The sequence below is a fragment of the Gavia stellata genome, unplaced genomic scaffold (assembly GCF_030936135.1).
Source record: "Gavia stellata isolate bGavSte3 unplaced genomic scaffold, bGavSte3.hap2 HAP2_SCAFFOLD_56, whole genome shotgun sequence".
Lineage (NCBI taxonomy): Eukaryota > Metazoa > Chordata > Aves > Gaviiformes > Gaviidae > Gavia > Gavia stellata.
The window spans coordinates 38388-61925 of record NW_026776552.1 but is presented as its reverse complement, the minus strand read 5'-3'; the positions used below and the strand labels follow the sequence as shown (position 1 = coordinate 61925).

Genomic DNA, 23538 nt, shown 5'->3' with positions numbered 1-23538 from the left:
GCATTTTAATATAAATTGTTAGTTACAGGTCAGGTGGCTTGTAGTTGAATTAAACTGTAAATAGTGTTCTAGTTACCTGGGGAGAATTACATCTGTTTATTACATAAAAGTGAATATATTGTTAGTGATAAGTATGTTTAAGTAAAAGCAAAGCAGTACCCCGTTTTGAAGATGTATGCCTCTTCAAACCAGCAGAGAAAATGTCTCTGTTAATTTGACAGCTATTTTTTAAAAAATTGAGGATAGGCAAAGTGTAAGTTTATGAGAATAAAAGTTTATATCAGCTGTGATAAAGTATGTGGCATGATACATTGCTGTTATGTCACCTCACACACACAACGTCTGGTGACACTGAATGCCTAACTGTGCAATCCCTCCATGCTTAGTTTCTTACGCATGTTTTAGTTTCCTTTGTTTGTTTCTTTCTAGTGTGTTTGTGCCAACATCTGTGTACTATGCAGAATTTTTCTTTTATCTGTATTGTTTGGATGGGTGTTAATAAAAAATGAATCACCTTTTTGGGGGGTTTTGTCTGCTCTATTTTAAGCACAGAATAATTTTGATCATTAACAATCTTACACTTGAAAAACAGCATGAGCCTTAAGACTTTAAAATAAGAACTGTACATGAGCTAGGTGTAGCTAGCTACACCCCACTCTAGGTGTATTGGTTATGTGGCCAAGGCAAGCACAGGAGGATGAAAAATTATATTGAAAATTTACATTTTAATGTAATGTATTACATTGGAAAGGTAATAAAGGAATTAACGTAATTTTTCCTCAACTTGATCTCCACCTTGACTGCTGACAGCCATTTTCGATGGGACTGTGGGGGTGGTTTGCTGACCACGTTCCCCAAGATGACTGTTTGAAAAACTGAACAGGAGTGACAGTGTGGAAACGAGGAACCAGAAACATTCCTGCGATCAAATCTTTTGCTTTTCAGAGCTTTGACCAAACTCTTTTCTGGCAGTAGTCTGGACAGGATACTGTACCTATACAGTTTTTAAAAAAATTGTAGCTCTGTGTATCTTGAGCTTCCATGACCAACTGTTAACGGTTCCCACAAGGCACACCTTTATTTTTCTTCCTCAGGGAAACAGTCGTATTCTAGTGTCTGAACCAAAATGGCAAGCAGCGATCAAAGAAATAGTATGTAGAAACGCAACATTTTTGACAAGTAGGCAGCAGGAGTCAAAACTAAATATTGCCTCAATAGCTAGGTTATGTACTAAAGGAAAAGGTCCCCATTCTCCAAGTTCTGTAACTAAACAAAGAAAAAGGGGGGGGTGTGGTGTGGTGTGGGGTTTTTCCCTCAGAGCCGTCACTTTGTGCTCACTCGCCCCTGGTTTGGGGCTCTGGACCCTGCGGCCATGTCCTCCCTCAGCGACAGCTCAGGGCGCCTGAGAGAAACTCGGGGCTGGCGTCAGAGAAAAACCCTTCACGGGGCTAGAGACGACGCTGTCTTTAAAAGCCGTCTGGGTGCGTGGCGGGACGGTCTAGCGCGGAGCCGAAGTTTGGCGGCGAAGGAGTGGGCTGTGAGGGCATCCCTGCCACCCGAGAACTCCCAACCTGCGCAACCGCTGCGCGCCGGCACCTCGCCTGGCCCAAGGGCGAGGAGACGCCGGCGGCCACCGGCCTGTTTATCGGGAATACAGTATCAGTGAAGTGTCCTGTGCCTGGAATACAGTCTCTCTCTGCAATGACAGAGACAGACCCATTACCATTTTTTCACTGAGAAATGCTTGACTTTTACTTTCTTCCTGGCAAAAGCCAGTGCTCCATAAAAATTAGAAATTCAGGCACACAGAAAAGCACTAGAGAAAAAGGGAGGGCAAAAACAGGAAAAAAAATAGAGTCACGTTGCCATTACAGGACTGCACAGTAAAACTCCAAAGTAATTTAGGTTAGGAAACACATCCTGCATTGCAAACATTAGGACAGAAGTCTTCTTTTCCACATGTGACTCTGGGTCCACATTGCTTGAAGTACAGCTTTTTAACTTACGCTGCTCCTTAGTGGAACAATACTCATACAATAAAAGAAAGTCAATGACTGTTTTCGATTAGGTACCATTTGGAAAAACAAACTTCAGAATCAAAAGAACAGCAGCTGCAGAAAAACATGAGTTTGGCTACTATAACTAGAGGGGCAGCACCATTATGCAAGAAACACTGTGTGCTGATTTTAGAGAGATGCAACAGAAACAGCAGAATGGAATTAAAGAAGGCTAAAACCTAATAAATAGTGTAATCCTCCTCAGGAAGAAAAAGGAGCTAAAGGACCTGTTTGACCTTTCACTTACCATTTGAATCTCCGTCTTCAGAACTTTCTGCTATTTGGCAATCTGGCATTTCACTGTCCTCTCTTAGGTCTGAATGTTCAGAAAGCATGACACTCTTCTTTTCAGAAGCAGATTTAGCCACAAGAAGAACCCTCTCTCTTTCGTTTTCTGACCCAGATTTATTTTCATTCCCATTCTTCTGTCGTTCTTGAAGTACGCTTCCATTTTCTTCCATAGAAGAATCCTGTGTGGACTCAACTTCCGTGCAATCCATGTTAGAAACATGTTCTTCTGGAGACTCTTCCGCACTCTCTACTTCATTTTGGTCTTCTGGAACTTTATTCTCTTTATTGAACTAAAATTTCCTCCTCTTTGCTGCGATACTTGAAGACGCTTTGTTCTTTCTGCGTTTCCTTTTTGACATCTCTACAAAGAGATATCAGCAAAAGTAAGCCAAAACATTACCAGAACAGTTCTTCCTTCAAAATCCAGCATCCTCATCTTACTTGACTTACAAGGAAAATTATCAAAGGAGCTCAGGTAACATTGTCTGTCTCCCTACATAAGTCTACAGAAAGAGTTGCAAGTTAATGAGGTCAATTTGCTATTAGATTTTAAAAAGCCAGCTACAGAATTTCACTCACAAAACCATCAGATTCAAGATTTTATGAGCAGAAAATTCTTACTTTAGATAGGAAGTATTACCAGAAAGCAAAGTTATTAGGTGAAGTTGCTTACTGTCTTACTACGTGAACTAATATAGATGAACAGAAAAGCATTTGGAGATGAGCCCTTCTTCAAATCGGTTATAAAGCTGTAAACTTCAGAAGCTAAACACATGTTGGGCAGAGTTAAAGAGACAATTTTAAGGGAATATTTGCTGGAGAAAAATTTGCCTGTGAAGACTTACACCTCACGCGCTTTCTGTTAACCTTGTTTAAAACAAACTTAGCATTTTTGCCTTCCAGAAAAACCCACCGTTCTTTGTATCGATGGAGTACTGCACAAAGCGTATGGGTGAAGTCAATGGCAAAATTCCTAGTCCTGTTATGGAGACCAGGAAAGTTCACACCATGTCATGCGTTTTAGCCAAAAGAGACCCAAGTCCCTTTGTTCTTTCATGTCCTTTTCACAGGAAAAGTAAGGAAATAATTGTCTTTCCTTTACATATCTATTATTATTGCTCCCCTATTTTTCTGCCCTTTCCCCCTTCAGTTGGAAATCACACTAAGAGGTGGCATAGATTTTAGCATTTGAGGGCAGGGAAGGGAAAAATACTGTTTCTCATAACTAAAAGCTAGTTGAGTATTCAGAAACTGCCATGTACAACATTTTTGACTTCAAGAGAGAGCAATTTAGGAGCCGTTAAACATCAGTTGGGTCATCAAGTCCAGTGTCTTACAATGTAAACCATCCAATGTACTTGAACTTCATAACTCTATCGAATGAATGACCTCTGGATTTATCTCACGTTTTGAAGCAAATTAAAAACACTGAACGCCTCCGGCACGAAGAACCAGGCATCACAGAAACCTGTTATGTCACAAAACCAGAGAAGGTATCAGTGACTTTAGCACCTTCTCCAAGAAAGTCTGAATAAAATGCAACTTGCCTTCAGAGCACGGTGTACTGGAATCTACAGGCGCTGCTGGCATCTTCATCTTTTCGTTACACTTTGGGTCTGTTTTCTCACAGCCAGGAACATAGTTCTGCTTTGGCATTACACGGTAGTAAGGTGGAGCATACTTTGAAGAGCTACAACCTTGCAATAAAGAACAGATAGCAAAGAATTGTGTCTTGCATTGTTGGTTACAAATACCGAGACAAGTCTTGAAATCATTAGCGTCAAAAAGCATACCTCTTTTCTTGCGAGATTCTTGAATTTCTTCACAGCGTTGTTCAAAATCTTCATCCATTTCCTCTCTCACGATGGCATATGCAGTATCTCTCAAAGCACAAGCTCTGTGCCTAATGAGACGATCTGAAATTTTACAGTCAGAACTGAGTCTTTTCTACCAGCCGATGAAATCCTTTCTTTTGATTACTTATCAAAAGATTTTGCTCTTTTCATAGATAGGTTCTGAAGGGTTATCTCAGTGAATATTTTCAGCATAACAACATAAAAGTTAATCATTAAAGCAAAAGCACTAGTTACTGATCAACACTTCTATCACAATTTCTTGTCCAAGTAGTTTAATGCTCCAACATTTACAACCTGGCAAGAAATGCTCTCTGTGGATGTTTAAAATGATCTAATCCCAAGTCTACTGTCCACAGACGACGTTTATCAATTTATACATTTTTAATTTTTCCAAATTAGGGATCAAAACACATTCTTACCTCCAGGGTCTTTATCTGGGTTGTACTGTAAAGCATTGCTGCAGATTAGATCGATGTCTTTTAGAAAATCTCCTGCAGTTAGGTACTGGTGCAAGTCAATCTTCGAGAGAACTGCCGAAAGGTCCATGGGCTGTTTAATGACTGCGTCATAATCAGGTACCTACAAATGAAATATGCGTGTTCAGAGATTTAACACAGTATCTACCAACATTAATTATTTTAATAACGTAAAATAAAGGACTTCTTCAAAACCCCAAATATTTATGACACATCCAAAGATATGGAAATTAACCAGTTAGTTGCTTGAAAATAGAAGGGCTATTTCAACTGGCTTTGAAGAGACAGACCAGAAGAGGGAAAAACAAGAAGCAGGGAGGTCAGAAGCACGTGTGGGGCAGAGAAGGGAGGAGACACCCAGAGTGGGATTCATTTCACTTTGCTTCAGAAAATCACAGCAAAGAAAGCTTTCTCAGTAGAGTCACCCGAGATTCTCTTTGTTGTTGGCGGGAAGAAAAAGGTGCAGGAATGCACCTTTGAAGTATCTGTCCTAGGCATCTACTTTTGCATGAGATAACTGGACCAAGAGGTGCCGATTTCTTTACTCAGACCATAAAAGGAGCCTAATGACTAGTAGAGATGAGGACATCTAGGTTTGTTTAGGTTATTTACATCTCAGAAACTAGAAGTAAAGGGAAAGACAAGTCAGTGGATGTTTAGGGGAACAGGACTTTGCTGAAATGCAAAGCTCTATTAAAACGACAGCTGACTTCAAAGTATATGCCCCTGGCTTAGACTTATTCAATACATTACATGAGAAAAAAAAAAGAAAGCATATGGGAGGAAGAAGAAACCACACAGCCCTTATGGTTGATCTTATACGGAGGAGCCCCAGACGAAACAGAGAATAGAATCTTAGAATTTATTTTAAAAACTGCTGTTCTTACTCCTGTTCTCACAGAAACTACTGACAGTCAATTAAAGAGCTTTAGGCTTTATTAAAACAGTCCTATAGATACTGTTTATAATTATAAAGAAAGAGATCTCTCTGCTTTTCAGTGCTGTAACATGCCTACATGTCAAAGCCTTTTCATGAGTGAACTGTGTTGGCAGTCGGTCTAACTGGCAGTCGCTCTAGATGGTCGTTATAGGTCCCTTCCAACTGAAATATTCTAAAGTTCTGAAGGCATTGCAGAAGGAACCCGGGGCTTTCAGTGAAACTCAAATAACAGACATTTGAGGGCCTCAAGGAGTCAGCAAAAGTAAAAGCAAACTTCCTGCTTCTTGAAAAATCAGAATAGTACGGTCCTAAAAACAAAGACAAACCTTCCTATAAAGAGCACACAAACTCTGAGAAATATAAACACGCAGAAATTATGAATACACGCAGATAAAATGGTATTACAGATCAACACTAATTTACCTCCTCTGGGTCGACAGGCTTTGTAAATGCTCTGAAACGTCTGTCACCGGCAAGTCTACGAGTCACATCCCTTAAGAAAATCCTAAGTTCACGCAATATATCCTCCTCCTGCTCCTCCAGCTCTCTTATTTCTTCCTCTGTCAGCTGTGGAGGCTTAGGCGGTGGTGCTACAGGCAGTACTTCCAATGTCTGCCAAGCTTAAAAGAATCAGAAACTTTTAGTCAATTTACGGTACTCAAATACAAGCCTATGAAAAATTATTGATAGAAAATTACCACCAAAGCAAATGCTGTAGAACTGTTAACTTACAGTTAGCAAAGTTTTCTATGTAGAATATCCTCACCTGTCTTAGTTTTTGATGCAGGAGGTTTAGCAGTTTGATTTACAATTAAGTCCTCAAAAAATGTTCTTCTTTCTTCCTCATTAGGCAACTGGATTTTGAACACTTCATCATCATTAATAAACAATTCTTTTATCTAAAGCATGAGGAGAAAAGATATTTCAGATGTAAGGTCACACAAATTCATGTTCTGTTCCAAAAAGATGAGTGCCTTTCCAAATTAAACCGAATAATCACCTTGATAAGACAAACTGTGAAAAGGTATCTTCTTGGCCTTAAAAGGCTGGATTTTCATAGGTTAGCATGGCAAATTAAAGTATCTTCTCTAAGGAGCACTTCTAGAGTTAAAGCTCAATGAAGGGACCCTATGACACACTGATAAAGTGCTGACATTCAGCACCTCCTAGACTGCTTATTATGTATTTACCTGCCTTGCTGTCCTTTAGTTTGAATCTTTATGGCAGCTATAGAAGGAACAGGCAGGATTCAGGAGACAAGTGTGGGCTTTTTTGGTAAGGTGCTGTGGTTTTTTTTTAAATTAATTTAAATGAGGTGTCTAAAGCTGCACACTTCCAAGTTTTACTCCATTTTTCAATCTCTACTACCAGAAAGTATGGAAGGAATTTCAATACTTATTTTAGAAAGAATTTATTAACCGTAGAAGAATTTCTGTAGAAAGTTAAGCCCTTTCAAAGCATTTGATGATAAACACATCTAGGCAACCCCCTCTCTCCCCCCCAGTAAATGAGACAAAATAATCAGAGCAGCATATTCACATTTTGAACACCTTCCTTTAATGCACACTCTCAGATACGTAGAAAGCTAAGCACATACTCTTACTGAATTTTGTTAAGAAATACAACTAAAAATAGATTTCCAAGTTACTTAAACAGAAGTTGGAACTTAGCTTTCTGATTTGTAAAGCTTTCACCGATATGAAGAAAGAAATTGAAATTTTTAATAAAGAATTTAAATTTGAAATTACATTCCATCATTAAGAGTGTGACCATCGTACTTTCTCTGTAAAACTTATCTTTCACTTTTCAGTAAAAGTATCTTTTTCCCATGTATATTTCAAGCACCATATATTCTTGACTAAGTACATACCTAACAATCTTGAAGTCACTGGAATTATTGTCTGAAGTAAATGTTTATGTCTGTCTAATGAGCATGAGTGTGTGAGAAGGGGGAAAAAGTTGGGTCAAAGTCAAGCTCTTTACTCAGAAAACACTTTAGGCAAATGCTTTCAAGCATTGTTTTGTCTAAGCAAATTTTAAGAGACCTGGTTAGGGTACCTGAGTAATAACAGTATGAATTTGCTTAAGAGTGCACAGTACTCCAATGTTTAAAGGATTTATAAATTAACAAAAAACTGACTAAAAAAAGTAAGAAAAGTATCAACAGAAATACCTCTTCTGGGAGATCTGCATGACACACATCAGATGTTGCAAGCAGCAAAACTGGAGCAAATGCTGGAATGTTCTGCAGTAGTGTTGTAAAAGTAGCTCTCAATGTAGCTCCAGCAGCCTCCCACCACAAATGGATATGTGGAATATAAATGATACTTGGTGCTGTTCTTTGTGCTTCTCGCATCAACTGGTAAAATGAAAGCTTGGATAAGAAAACTAAACCATGTAGAACAGGCTAATAAATAACTACGTGTCAGTCAAACTATCTTATGAAATAGGAGCACATGCAGCCAAAACATCAAAACAATCCAACAAAAGAACAACTCCTTAACAATAAGGTAAAATTTTCACTTTACTCAAATATGGACATTGCTACACAGACAGAAACTGACCTGAATCTCTGCCTGATTTCAAAACTACTTAGGTGTAAGGTAATGCCTAAAGAGCCTTACAACTCAGCTGCTGTGGTGGTGTGCCTGAAAAAACAAGACTAACCCTTGAGCAAGATGTATTAGCCTGGGTAAATCACTACACGACTCCGACTGCACCATTTTCAATTCAGAGTGCGCACATATCCAAGTCACTCTGAAGCACAGTTTGAACAAGCAAAGACCTATGTGAAAAGATGAGGGCTGACACTGTGAAAGAAGCCTGGTTACAATTCATAACTTCACGTACATTTTATAAGAGGTGACCAGTCTGAATAGCTGCCTGAATAGCTAAATCACTCACAGCCTCTCATTATCAATCAGACCAGATTACGTGCTTCGGAAGACCACAAGCCATTGCCTACAGATGGTACCTCGATCACAGAAGAGGACATGCATCTACCACATGAGGGAAGCGGCAACAGTCCTTTCACATGACAAATTTCTCCGTGCACCCTTTCAGATTATCAATATTCAGGGAGTTCCTGTCACAAGACGGGAAGTGCACGTGGTATATCCGGGCAGTGACTAGACATGCTAGTTATATGACTGCAGGTGCAACCATCACATAACACAAAAGGAATTGTTCCTCTTATGTGACAAATGAGTCTCCAGTCATGTAACATGTCCATCCTTACTTGTAGAGCTCTCAAATGCTGCTACTAAAGGTGAAAATATTTTAATACAGTGATGTCAAACAATGAAAGGGATTTCCTGCCTAAAAGTAAAAAGGAAAACAGCACTAAATCTGCTTATATTTAATTTCTAGTATAAGAAAAACAAACGTAAGTGTTCCATGAATTTTAACGCTTTTACTGCATATACTGCAGCAGTACAAGCTGTATATGTATATATAAGAAAAGAAACACTTCTTTTCCCCAAAAGCTTGATTGCCTTACAAATATAATGAAAATGAAGGTTACAAAAAGTGCATGACAGGCAGTCAGGCTGCTGCAGAGCCATCTACTGGGAGCACAGATTCTTAAGCAGCAATGAAAACAACTTTCTGGATCCTACCGAGATGGGGAGGACTTCTTGCTATAAAGAGGGGTTTATTAGCAGCACCTCCCAGCTTCCCAAGCTGCTAGCAACATCCTCACTTTCCATTCCTTTGGAATGAAAGATAGGGCCACATGTAACATCCTCATTTGGTATCATTTGATCTAGCAGAAAAGTGGCTTTTCAGACAGAAGTAAACCTAACAGCACATTCAAACCAGGCCACCTCCATTAACAATGAATTTTGCTTACTTTACTAGTTTATATACAGTTCATGAATCCTATGAGATTAAAGAGAAAAAAAGGTACCTGTGCACATGTTTCTTCCGATGATGTCATGCTAACAAACAGAACAGATAGGTCTAGTGTATAGACTGGAAACTTTTCCAGGGCATGTATTACTGCAGGTGCCAAATGAGAAGCTTGCCCGTATCCTGGCTCTCCAACTAGTAAGAACCGTGGCCTGCAAGATGTTGGCTGGTAATAAGCATTTCTAGAACATGAAGAAGAAAACAAGTTTAAAAATGAGGTGATGAATAGGCACACAGATGATAAGTTTTTTTCCTATACACCTTTCTTTCTTTTTTTTTTCCCTTTCGGTAAATACTCTCCATGTTCCAGCAAATAATAAGCTGGTCTGTGATCAGGAACACTGTCAAAGCCCATTTTCTTTTTAAAAAACTTGTACCATACCTCCCTTAAGAAATCCTGCCAATCCCCAGCATGTCTGCTGTTCCTTGGCTGGGTTAAGTAACGGCTCTTAAATCATACAGGGGGACTGTCCAGCTAAATACACGTGTGACAACTCATCAGTAACCCGATATGGGGGAGAATAACTACTCTATCTCTCAGCACATGCCAATCTGGATCTCCTCACTGCCCGTAGACACTGATTTTCAGTAGGTCTTGAGTTTAAGTAGCTGTGAGATCTCTACATCTGTCTAGTTTAGCTGAAATTTGGCCATAGTTACTGGAGATAGTGGGAAGGAAGGAGTAGAACAACATTTCTAGAAAAAAATTAACGTGGGCACTGAAACATATTAGCTGTATCTGAAGAAGTACACAAATGGACTGGTTAAATTACAGCAGTACACTCAATATGTATTAAGATGTATATTTATTTTATTCAGTCATTCTAATGTTTCATCTTTGAATTGTCTATTAATTTCCTAGTAATACTGCTTTACTAGCATGAAACACATTTGTGAAGAGCATTCGTTTTTTTCCACCACAATACTATTGTACCTTTGCTGGCTGAAGTCAAAGATCTAGAGACCTAACCAAGCTCAGCAGGTCAGAAGATTTTCTGGACAGCGCAGCAATAGAAAGTGAGAAAAATAACTGACCCACCAGTGACGACAATAATCTGTTTTTTCAACTGTCAGCTTATATGACTTCCACATTAAAATGTTAAAAAGTTAACATAAACTTAGTCGGTTAAAGGTACAAAATGCAGACATTGTTTAAGTTTTTCTCACAGTGTTTTAACAAACCATTTCTCCGTTCTGTTTCTGCTACATAATTCGCTGCTGGTTTAACAATCTTGGAAATTAGAAGGGCAAAAGATGTCTACACGGATCTGTAGGGTTTTTTTAGCTAAAAGGACAGGCAGCACGTTTCTTTGGTCTTGAGTCTTTCAAGGAATGCCATGGATTAAATCAACACATTCTAATAGTCTGTGGACCACTTTGACTTAGGAAAAGAGGGCTGGGCCATTCAGTTTGATGGGTTATGGCAGTGTACTCCATTAGAACCTCAGTACCCAGCTGGATCTACACGCTTACTTCTTGCAAATATTGATCACCCCCCCACACTCCTCCCCTCTACTTCTTCATCTACCACCCCTCACACCAAAACTGTTTACAGACACGGCCATCTGAATAATGCAAACATAAAGGGACAAATATGTACCTGCTAAAATTGAGGAATTTTTCCTTTTGTCTACCAGGCATTTTAGGAGTTGGCTTATCTTCAAAGATTGATGGTGATTCCTCATCACTGTCAATCGCATAATTTCTTAAAATATGATTTAAACTGTCTGAAAGACAAGAGAGGTTTGTTAACTTTCCTGAATAGTCCATATCTCGCTCTCACATTAATACAGCTTCTAAATCAGTGCTGGAGACCCCTTATATTGTATTTCTTCATTTGAGGGCACATGCCGAATGTTATTTTCTGAAGAGTTTATCCTACCACAGATCTAAGGAGATTGCACAAGTCTCTACAAAGCTGTCCTACATCGCATGATTTGCATAAGGTATTCTCTCTCTGTTGGTGAAAACAACAGGAGGTTTCTTCCTTAGAATAAAGTTGATTAGGAACTTCTATAGTTCCTAGACACCTGAAGAACCCAACAAGGCCACTTCCTTCTGGAGCAGGTTCCCCCACTGGATGTGGGGAAATTAAGCGGACGTGGTGGCCATAGCCTTCCCTTTGTCTAGGACTAGTGAGTCAGAATATACAGACCAACACATCTTCTAAATAAGGCTCCTCAAAGATCCCCGAAGGAAGAGATCATGAAAGGCCAACAACGGAGACAGGATGCAATTACCAATCCCTTAGCCTCTCTGCTTTTATATTGTTGGTGGGTTTCTGCCTCTTTTACCAATGCAAACAATCTACCAGCTCTACTGGGAGTAATACTGGTAGGATATTCTCCAGGGATTAGGATAATAACTAATTATTCATGGATCTCCGTTAATCAGGAGTGCAGCGAGTTTATCAATTTATTTGCTGTCACCAACCGACAGACAACTTGGTCAGGGCTGATGCAGTCAGGAGTGTGAGCTCACATATGATATGCAAGCCAAGCCCCAGAGTATACGTTACTGAAACATTCTGATCTCATGTGCAGGCGTACAATGTGATCCACAAACATTCAAATTAAGAGACGATGGTTAAAAATCACGATAGCTGTAACACTATTTAGCTTAAACCACTTATACTTGTATTGTGGTTCCGACATTCTTCACAGGAATTAGAAGCATTCATGTAAAAATGCCCTCTCCCCCCATTTAAACATTTATTTTGAAAGAGGTGCCTCACACATTAAACCTTAAATCCATCTCTACGAATGATAAACACGATATTAGCTACTGTGAGAAACAGGGTGCTCTAGGAGAGAATGCATAGTTCTCTCCTATGTATTGCGAGTCATTCACAGCTCCCATCCAGCACTTCAGTTTAGAATCCAGAATAAAAACTATGCACGATATTCCTGAAATAAAGGCGTGCATGTGCATATTATAAAATCCTACTGTCATTATGGCTGAGAGGTTTCTGTATGTTGATTGCACAAATCGGAAGTTTTTGCTTTGGCAGAAGTTTAAAGAAGCAGCTACTATTGTTATACCTTGCTGTTGGTCCTTCTTTAGAGCAAGCTCTGCGTGGGGAAATACTCTCTGCAAGGCTTGTAAAATTCTTGCTAGTGTGTTTTCAAGCAGTGGTTTTGAAATAGGTGATAGTGCTCGCCCAGGTGAAGCCACAGCCCTCCGTGAAGCTGGAACAGTCTTCTGCATAGCCATGACAAAATCCTTCGCTGTTATTTTAATAGAAGCAATATCTAACTGCAGTTTCTCACTGCTTTTGTATATTTGAGGATAGCGGCGGCGCAGAGCACAGAGGGCAGCTTCAGCACATAAGCATTTAATATCAGCACCACAGTATCCTAATAAACAAAACAAGAATCAAATGTTATGTCAGTCTCAAGCAACACAGAAGTCAAGGCCAAGGTTTCCAAAGTGCAACACTGAAAGACTTTGTATGCAGCTAAAAATTAACAGGCTAAGAGATAATCCAAAGCGTTACCGAACTGCAGAGAAGTTTTGTTACGTGGCTCACAGCCTGATACCCTGCGCTTATGAAGCGGCCTCCTAATCAGAACTTTAGTCCTGAGGAAGATGCCCCAAAGCTCTTTAATGTTCTGAGAGACAAGAAGAAAATGACAAGAAAAGAAGCATCTAACTTTGTTTGCTCCCAAGGCGTGTCAGCTGCCTCACTCTGCAGCAAGGCACAAGAGCTCGGGTGCTGCCTGGTACAAGCTCAGATTCCTTAGGACTCAGTCACGTGCAGTGACTGACTTTGTTTTCAAACTTACCAACACATTTTTCAGCTAGCTCTTCAAGAAACATGTCCAGTGGCTTAGGGGTCCAGTCTCGTGTGTGAATCTTGAAAATATCTTTTCTAGCCTGGAAACAAAATGGTTGCATTTTGGTTTGTCCTAAGTTTTCTCTTAAAAATAAAAAACAAAACACAAAACCACCTCACATTAACAAAAATACTTTTTCTCTCCAATTCAGCAAAATCTCGTGATGACAGGCTCATTAGTTCATCAAATTTGGTTTTCTGCCAGTTCATTCAAGGAAGACAGTCCTAGCACTACCTTTCAAATTGCTACAGTTACTACAAAGAACAATAATTATGACTCAAACTCCTGTCATTGATCCAGAAAATGTCAAATGTTGCCTGTCTTCGTGTCTGATCTTAGCAAGACTTTCATTTAAGTATTTCCTGGTACACAGATTAATTATGGCAGATTTCTAGAATTCTTCCACAGTAGGGAACCGTGTATTATATCCGTTTCATGGCACCTCCTCTCCTGTTCCTGAAAGCAGATAGAAACTGGAGGCAAATGTGTGTGTTAACTACACTGCTCAGTGCACTTTTATTAGCCTTCACTCCAATAAGCATTTTATCCTTTTTCCAAAAAGTGCTACTAAAAGAAAAAGCAATATCAGCGGTAGCCAGAGAAAAACCACAAAAACAGGGTTCCAGTTTTGCACACTATCGTCCCCCCAATATGTTTTTGTTGCTATATACCTATTTTTTCATTGCTTAGCTATTGCCATTGAACTAGAAGCTTCCCAAGCCCTGCACCTGTGCAGTGTACTTCACATCTTTGTCCAAGTCGCTGTTAACGAGTACCAGTAAGAATGTCAGATCCCCAAATACTTATAGGTAACGCCCAGGATACCCAGCCTGGGAACAGTCCAACACAGGTACGTCCACTATCCATTCATAAACCAAGAACTGAGAGCAAGAGTGCTTCAGGGTGAAAGTGCCTAATTGGATTAAATAAGTAAGCAAACATGAACCACTTTGGGAATGAAAAATCTTAAGTTGCTCCAGCACCAGCCTTGGTAAAAGTTGTTGTTAGCAAAAAGGCATTCTTGCGTGCACACCATTTCTGTCATTTTCCAGATGAGATAGCAGTAATTTATAGCTAATTCAGACATTGATCCTTACTTAAACATTTCAGTGACTAGCAGCGTCCCCTTTTCTTGGCTGGTCACAGTGAAACCAAAATTAATTCTAGAACTACCTACTTGTTGAAATCATCTTAGTCATATATATTCAGTACCAGGTCTGCCCTCCACAGCACAACGCAGCTCTCTCCAGACATCCCTCTTTTGTCCAAGTTGTACAACACTGATTTCGACTTTAACTACTCCGGGATACTGCACTGTTATGTGATTTTGTTACAAAGAGGGACTTTGCCACATTAGCATTAGGGTTGAGTTTAAGTTCTGACCTCTTTATTTGGCAGGCTGAAGAGGAACTCTCGATCAAACCGTCCGGGTCTTCGTAAAGCAGGATCTATAGAATCCAGCCTGTTGGTGGCTCCAATTACCACAATCTCTCCTCTGCTGTCTAACCCATCCATAAGTGCCAGAAGTGTTGATACAATAGAGCTAACAGAAAAATATAATTTTCATTCACTGGTTTAGTAAATTTTGTTACGTTTTACATGACCTTCTCCAATGACCACTCAAAAAGGACAAGCTTTTATTGATGAGATGCTCCTTCCTGAAAGACTCGTTTTAAGACATAAAAAAACAGACAAGGTAACACAGGTCTTGTGCTGCTCTCAAGCTTAGTGAATTGTTTTCAATTATTGTTTAAAAACCATCTGAAGTTTAGTAGCATTGAATTACTAGTTTTCAGGACAAATGAATGTGTCACATGAAGTTAAATAGGTTGTGGTCTTCTTTTCACAAAGATCTAGCAGCTTCTATGTAGGTACAAAAAATGTACTACCTATGGATTTCATCTTGTTCACAGGACCGCACAGGAGCAAGACCATCTATCTCATCAAAGAAAATAATTGAAGGTCGCATCTGGTAGGCCTAGAATGAAAACACAGGAATACTGACATAAGTAAACCAGCACAATTTTAAAGAGAGAAACGTCATGGTTGGAAAGTCACTGGAGCTAGATTTTTCCAACTAGCATCAGGGATCTCTACTAATTGAGCTAACGGAGTAAGTGGCACGAGTAACAGAAGACAGCAGCTATGTCAACCCACTGAGACTGGGTGACAGGAAACAAATCATACCAGTAGTTTTTACAGCTATTTGGCAACCACCGAGAACAGAGCCAGGACTTAATTCAATTACAGGTTCTGGAAGCAAGCTTCTGTTATGAATTTAAATGACCATGCTTGCAGCCTGCATCTGTTTCCCTCTGATCTAAAGCCACCGTCTCTTGCCTCTTGAAACCTTTTTTGTGGCTGTTTGGGGGGGGGGGGGGGGGTGTTGCTTTGCGAGGTTCTCTCATTTGTTTTATTAATCTTTCCCAATACATCTCAAGATTTCAAGCCCCTAAAAAACCCACTGAAAAAAGAAACACTGACAATCCCGTTTCAGTGGAAGGAACTAACAAAACCCAAAAAAGAGTGAGTTCTTAAAAATATTGACCACAGAAAACTACAGTTACAACTCGGACAGAACACATGGCACGTTTCCACCTTACCTGATCAAACAATAAACGAAGCTGTCGTTCAGATTCCCCCGCCCATTTACTCAGGCAGTCGGCACCTTTTCTCATAAAAAAGGCTATTCTCCTGTCACCTTGGCTACATTCATTAGCAAGTGCACGAGCAACCAGTGTCTTCCCAGTCCCTGGAGGGCCATAGAAGAGACAGCCTCTGCAATTAAAAATACCAAAGATTCACATAAGAAAAAAACATCATGGCAAAGTACCTATTACAACCCTCATCCCTACAACACACAACTCTTCTCTCTAGCTTACACTTCACGTGTAAGAGAGCGGTAACAGCTGAAGCGTGAGAAAAGTCAAACCAGATGGAAGTTTTGTGTTCCTACACAACTCAACAAGGCAGTAAACAACATGAATAAAGAGGATCATGCAGATGTACAGAACCTTGAGAAATGATCGTAGTGTCCCAGAACAACACTTCCAAAACTGCTGACAAACTAACAGGGGTGGTTACAGCACAGTGGAGCCAAACAAGAACAAACTTCAGCACAGAATCTAAGACTGGGCTAACTTATGAATCACCAGTTCATTCTTCAATGATACACGGCACATTCATTCTTGTTTTCACAAAAGGCAAGATTTGATAGTAAAGCATTTAATTCTCCCGTAAAAAGCTTTAAGTTAGTGGACTTGGTCTCCCATTGCTGATGATAAATGAGGAGGAAGTCTGAAGCTGGGATATATAAATATAGCCATCAGATAAATATAGCCATCAGATAAATATAGCCATCAGCTAGAAAAGCCAATACACTGCTGTTTCAAAAAGAATTTAAATGAATAAAGAAGCAAAACACAGATTTTGTTGTCGTTCTTTGTAATACTTTTAAAGTTACTGAAAGCAAAGGATTAAAAGTCGTATTTCAATATACCATGATTGAGTTTTGCTGACCAAGAATATGTAAAGCTAACTAATAATTTCATTTCATAACTAAGTACAACAAACGCTGCAAGGTTCTAGTTGCAAGTCCTATCAATTGTAAACTTGATACTTGAGCACTTGAAAAAAAAGAGAGTCGGTGGGAGAGACAACTGGACTTCCAAGAAACAAATTACAGTTGACTACCAGTAGGTAATTCCTTCTTCCTGCTTATAAACTAATGAAGTTGACTTGTACGTAGAACTCAAAACAAAAACACTCCAACCCTGCCTTTTAAAGGCGAGACACTTTCAAAGTATATTCTCCCCACACAGTACATCTTTGATCCTACATATATTCTGGATTCTATCCATTTTTAAGAAATTACTTTTTACTACTGCTAAAAAACCCCATCAACACTCCTGAAAATTTTGAAGCATGGAAACATATTGATACCTCAGTTGAATATTCTCATGAAAATGGGTGACCAGCAGGTCGAGGGAGGTGATTCTTCCCCTCTACTTCACTCTCATGAGACCCCACCTGGAGTACTGCGTTCAGCTCTGGGGCCCCCCACGTAAGGACAGGGACCTGTTGGCGCAAGTCCAGAGGAGGGCCACAAAGATGATCAGAGGGCTGGAGCACCTCTCCTATGAAGACAGGCTGAGAGAGTTGGCATTGTTCAGCCTGGAGAAGTGAAGGCTCCGGGGAGACCTTAGAGCAGCCTTCCAGTACCCAAAAGGGGCCTACAGGAAAGCTGGAGAGGGACTTTTTGCAAGGGCATGTAGTGACAGGACAAGGGGTAATGGCTTTAAAACTGAAAGAGGGTGGATTGAGATCAGCTATAAGGAAGAAATTCTTCACCATGTGGGTGGTGAGGCACTGGAACAGGTTGCCCAGAGAAGCTGTGGACGCCCCAACCCTGGAAGTGTTCAAGGCCAGGTTGTATGGGGCTTTGAGCAACCTGCTCTAGTGGAAGGTGTCCCTGCCCATGGAAGAGGGTTGGAACTGGATGATCTTTAAGGTCCCTTCCAACCCAAACCATTCTATGATTCTATGAAACAATGTCTGTTACCTTGGAGGTTGAATTTTGAATCGCTCAAAGACTTCTGGGTAAAGCAAAGGAAAAACGACCATCTCTTTTAAAGCTGAAATGTGGTCAGAAAGACCACCTACACCATCAAACCGTACCTAAAGAGAAATTCAAAAGAACACATTTTATATGTTAAAGAAAGCTGCAACCTTGATAAGGTTCCATCAGAAATTGTATGTCAGCACAAAGGAAATGCTCTGGGCAATTTTCAAACTGCTTGAGAGAAAACTGTAAACCAAGGTAACTGTAGACAGCACGTTATTGAAAGCTTTCATAAACACTGGAAACATCTCACTGACACAATGAACTAAAAATACTTACTGAACAATCTGTTTGCATTGGATCAACGTCAGCCAGACGTGCTCCAATTTTCATTCGATCCTTGTGAATTCCCTTCAAATCGTCTTTCCGAAAGTTTAGTGGAAGACACCTGATTTGAATTAAGGAGAAAGAGAAAAGCGCTTTCTAACTTAGGATGCAGCTAGAAGGTTTTTGCTTTTATAACAATGGCAAGTGAATGCAGAAAACCTTACAAATGAGCTTAAACTTCCTAAATAGTTAAATACGTGTTCAAATTGTTTTCTATTTAATGTCTGTGAGTAAATAAAGGAAAAAGGTCACTGCAGGCATTAAACTGGGTTTACTTTAACAACTCTTAGCACTTACGAATAGCCACACCAGTCAACACAGCACATACATAAATGCAAGCTCTCACTACTTAAAAATTAGATCAAATGTTCAAGGTTTTTATAGATTTAAGAACAAGCATTTGAGATTTGCAAAAATACACTGTTTTCAGGTTTATTTTCCCTCTCGGTGAGCACAGTAAAAAAAATCCATTTAAGCAAGAGAAAAATAAGAATTCTAAAGATCATAGTAAGACAACAGAAAGAAATTATGGCAGTTTATAATAGCACTTAAGTTGTTCTGCATGACAGCATTAAGTAATTTTCAGTTCACAGCCTTCCTCAGACAACAGGCTGCTTGTTCTTCTCTTAACTGTAATCTAAGTTTTGTACTGGTTTTCCATGACTATACATGCTGGAAAAAACATCCCACTGCTGTTACACTTGGCAAACCTTTCTGAAAACAATGTCCATTTGGGCTTCACAAAGAGAATTAAGCCATGGACAGACAGGCAGAAACACTGGGACTACTTCACTTTGGCTTTATCCAACTTTCCTCAGTATCTTAACTCAACCAAGCATTATAAGAACATTCATAAGCATGGAAGAAAAGTTAATTAAAAGTGAAGGCAGTTCTGATGCTAAGAAAATTCATTTAGAGGGCAAGTACATAAAAGATGCTCTGGTATGAAGACCTCTCTGCAACTGGCAATCCCAAAACAGAGACACCAGTGGCAAATTTCAACATTGGCTGTGCCCAAATTCTTTACACATGAAACACCTTCCAAATACATCCTCCCGCACATGCTCTCAGACCTGGAAGTCTTAAGCAGCCACAAGCACCTATTTCCAAAAAACAGGTTAAACAGTTTTGCTGCGAAGTACAAAGCCCCACACCTTACACAAATCAATGTATTAACAATAATTCACAGAATCACAGAATCACAGAATCACTACGGTTGGAAAAGACCTGTAAGATCATCAAGTCCAACCTGAAAAAAAAAAAAAAACCAAAAAAAAAAAACCACACACAAACAACCCACGCAAGCCAACCACCACACAACAACAACAAGGCACAACACACCAAAAACCAACCCACCCAACACCACACAGCACCATGTCCATCAAGCTACATCCCACAATGCCACATCCACACGCTCCTTGAATACCTCCAGGGAGGGTGACTCTACCACCTCCCTGGGCAGCCTATTCCAATGTTTCACTACTCTCTCGGTAAAGAACTTTTTCCTAATATCTAGCCTGAACGTCCCCTGGCGCAACTTGAGGCCATTTCCTCTAGTCCTGTCATTAGTCACTTGGGAGAAGAGACCAACACCCACCTCTCTGCAACCCCCTTTCAGGTAGCTGTAGAGAGCGATGAGGTCTCCCCTCAGCCTCCTCTTCTCCAGGCTAAACAACCCCAGCTCCCTCAGCCGCTCCTCATCAGACTTGTGTTCCAGACCCCTCACCAGCTTCGTCGCCCTTCTCTGGACATGCTCCAGCACCTCAATGTCTTTCTTGTAGTGAGGGGCCCAAAACTGAACACAGTATTCGAGGTGCGGCCTCACCAGCACCGAGTACAGAGGCACGATCACCTCCCTGCTCCTGCTGGCCACACCATTTCTGATACAAGCCAGGATGCCGTTGGCCTTCTTGGCCACCTGGGCACACTGCTGGCTCATATTCAGCCGGGTGTCGATCAACACCCCCAGGTCCTTTTCTGCGGGGGAGCTTTCCAGCCACTCATCCCCAAGCCTGTAGCGTTGCCTGGGGTTGTTGTGGCCCAAGTGTAGAACCCAGCACTTGGCCTTACTGAACTTCATCCGGTTGGCCTCAGCCCATCGATCCAGCCTGTCCAGATCCCTCTGCAGAGCCTTCCTACCCTCAAGCAGATCAACACTCCCTCCCAACTTGGTGTCGTCTGCAAACTTGCTGAGGGAGCACTCTATCCCCTCATCCAGATCATCAATGAAGACATTAAACAAGACCGGTCCCAAAACTGAGCCCTGGGGGACTCCGCTTGTGACCGGCCGCCAGCTGGATTTCACCCCATTCACTACAACTCTCTGGGCTCGGCCATCCAGCCAGTTTTTTACCCAGCGAAGAGTGTACCTGTCTAAACCACGGGCCGCCAGCTTCTCTAGGAGAATACTGTGGGGAACAGTGTCAAAGGCTTTGCTGAAGTCCAGGTAGACAACATCAACAGCCTTCCCCTCATCCACTAGGCGGGTCACCTGGTCATAGAAGGAGATCAGGTTGGTCAAGCAGGACCTGCCTTTCATGAACCCGTGCTGGCTTGGCCTGATCCCTTGGGTATTCTGCACGTGTCCCGTGAGCGCCCTCAAGATGAGCCTCTCCATAACCTTCCCCGGCACCGAGGTCAGGCTGACAGGCCTGTAGTTCCCCGGATCCTCCTTCCGACCCTTCTTGTAGATGGGCGTCACGTTGGCAAGCCTCCAGTCATCCGGGACCTCCCCCGTTGACCAGGACTGTTGATAAATGATGGAGAGCGGCTTGGCAAGCTCCTCCGCCAGCTCCCTCAGCACCCTTGGGTGGATGCCATCAGGCCCCATAGACTTATGAGTCTCCAGTGGCATAGCAGGTCGTTAACTGCTTCCTCCTGGATCATGGGGAGCCTATTTTGCTCTCCATCCCTGTCATCCAGCTCAGGGAGACGGATACCCTGAGGATACCTGGTGTGGCTGTTAAAGACTGAGGCGAAGAAGGCATTAAGTACCTCAGCCTTTTCCTCATCCTTCGTGACAATGTTCCCCGCCGCATCCAGTAGAGGATGGAGATCCTCCTTGGCCCCCTTTTTGTTGTTAATGTATTTATAGAAGCTTTTTTTGTTGTCACTCACGACCGTGGCCAGGTTGAGCTCTAGCTGGGCTTTCGCCTTCCTAATTCCCTCCCTGCATGACCTAACGAGGTCCTTGTATTCCTCTTCACTTGCCTGCCCCTTTTTCCAGAGGTGGTAAGTTCTCTTTTTTTCCCCGAGCCTCAGCATAAGCTCCTTGTTCAGCCAGGCCGGCCGTCTTCCCCGCCGGCTCTTCTTACGGCACAGGGGCACTGCCTGCTCCTGCGAGCAGGACATACCAGTGCAGGCAGAGGACGAGGAGGAGACCCTACCTGATCAACGACCACGGAATGTTAGCAGAGGTTGCCAGTAACAACCCAGAAGTTCCAAGCTGCACCACCCTGTTGGAACTCTACTATGGAAGGCACCTGCAGCCCAGCAGTTGTCACACGGATGTACCATATACGTAAGGGCACGTAGGGAAGTCTCAGCCTGACCACTGAATACATTTAGCTCTTGCTGCCAGGAATAACAATACCTTTTTCTGTTGTCAAAAGAAGGAGAAAGTCCCTAGCCAATATTATGCCATAGCAGAAAGGCTTGCTAGTAAGGCTCATTTTAGTAGCTTTGTAAGATCATGAAAAAACCCCACTTACTTTGTTATAAGTTTGTCGAACAAAACAGATTGATTTGTAATGGTGTAACGACTTTGTTGAAGTCTGCAGCTTCAGCGGACCTCCAAATCCCCGTTTTCTTCATGGACTTGTTGTGCAGCTTTTGCATCAGCTCCGGTCTTCAGTGTTCTGGTGACTACAATGCATTAATGTATAAAATATTTTGAGACAGAAAATACGTTAGTCCCTTTATTTCACCGTTGCTCTAGTAAAATGTAAAAAAATCTGCAGTGGCTTGATTTTTTCTTTAAATACTGAATTGGAAGTTATTGTCATCACCACAGCATTCAACTTAAATTAATTATGTTTAAACTACCTACCTAAAAGCATGACTTGTATAGCAATTTTTTAATAGACTGGGAAGCCAATCTGATGAAAACAAACACGCAGCTTTTGTTCCATGCAGGAAGCAAGTTCATTCCAGTTACTTCTTTCTGGAAAAGTGAAAGCAACAAATACCTCTCTCTAAGGTGTTTTTACTCCATCCATGTCAAATTGTATCGAATAGTTTTTTTAAAAAAATATTTATGTGGGAAGTCTCTTCTTAAGATGCGTGGTTTTAGTCCATTGTTTAAGCATGCATCACTCATTTTCTGCATCCTGACACAAAAGCTCTAGAAGATAAGAAACGTCTCAAGATAAACTCCCAAATAGCAAAGAACTCAAACGCTTGCCTGCTTTAAAAACGATCTGCCCAGTATTTACCACACAGCATCCTTTGCCACGGGTCTGTTACTTGCACTATCATTAAAACAGTTAAGAGAGGTCAGTGAGGAAGTAGTGCACAATTAGAACTTGAATTACTACACACAAAGCGCATTTCAGGCCCCTTCCTGCGTTCAGCCCATCCATGGCTGGCAGGACGCTGCCTGGAAATAACACATTTTCCCAGCTGCCAGCAAGCAGCCTCACAGCACCAAGCCTGCTTGTGTACTCAGCACAGTGATTCAGTTCCAAGGTGAATCACTGAACTTCAGTGACACCTTCCCCACATCAGCGGGTTTGTGCGCCTCATGACTGAATTACTTTTTAACTCAAATATTACCTCCTATTTGCAAGAACGATTTTCAATTAATTTGTGTCCTGCAGACTCCAGAAAATCCGTGTCACAAAGAAACCTGAGCTAAGGAACAGATTCTCAGGCACTAGTGCCTAAGAGCAGGCTGGAATTCAAGCTGTGTTCTCCCCAAGCCTGACAGGAATTAATAGCATATCCTCCTATTCTCACCTACCTCTTTTCGTAAAACTCATAGGAAATTCACTATCTTTTCACTATCTATTTTCACAACTTCAGCTGCTTTGGGTTGATGAGTTCAGCAGTTTTTGTGGCCAAGTTAAATAGATGGAGTGACCCAACACAATCCTTCTCAGAAACCAGAGTAAAAAGGAATCCTAGGGAGTTACCACTACTTACCTTCTTTATATTCTTATTTTTTTTTGGTCTGACTTTGGCTTTGCCAACCGCCTACATTAAGAAAGAGAACAGAGGAGAGAAAG

The 23538-nt window shown here is 41.1% G+C and overlaps 1 protein-coding gene across 1 annotated transcript; it reads right to left on the bottom strand.

Moving 5' to 3' along the window:
• Window positions 1-1466: 1466 nt before the first annotated feature.
• Window positions 1467-18374, bottom strand: LOC132321095 (ATPase family AAA domain-containing protein 2-like; the record flags this gene model as incomplete). The annotated part of the gene is made up of 15 exons (XM_059834678.1): window positions 1467-1696; window positions 3896-4045; window positions 4142-4264; window positions 4624-4783; window positions 6044-6240; window positions 6387-6519; window positions 7794-7979; window positions 9528-9711; window positions 12576-12885; window positions 13315-13405; window positions 14749-14908; window positions 15255-15343; window positions 15969-16143; window positions 17927-18042; window positions 18266-18374. Coding segments are annotated over 15 exons (2413 nt in total), but the record flags the coding sequence as incomplete, so codon positions are not given.
• Between the last annotated feature and the right edge of the window lie 5164 nt (window positions 18375-23538).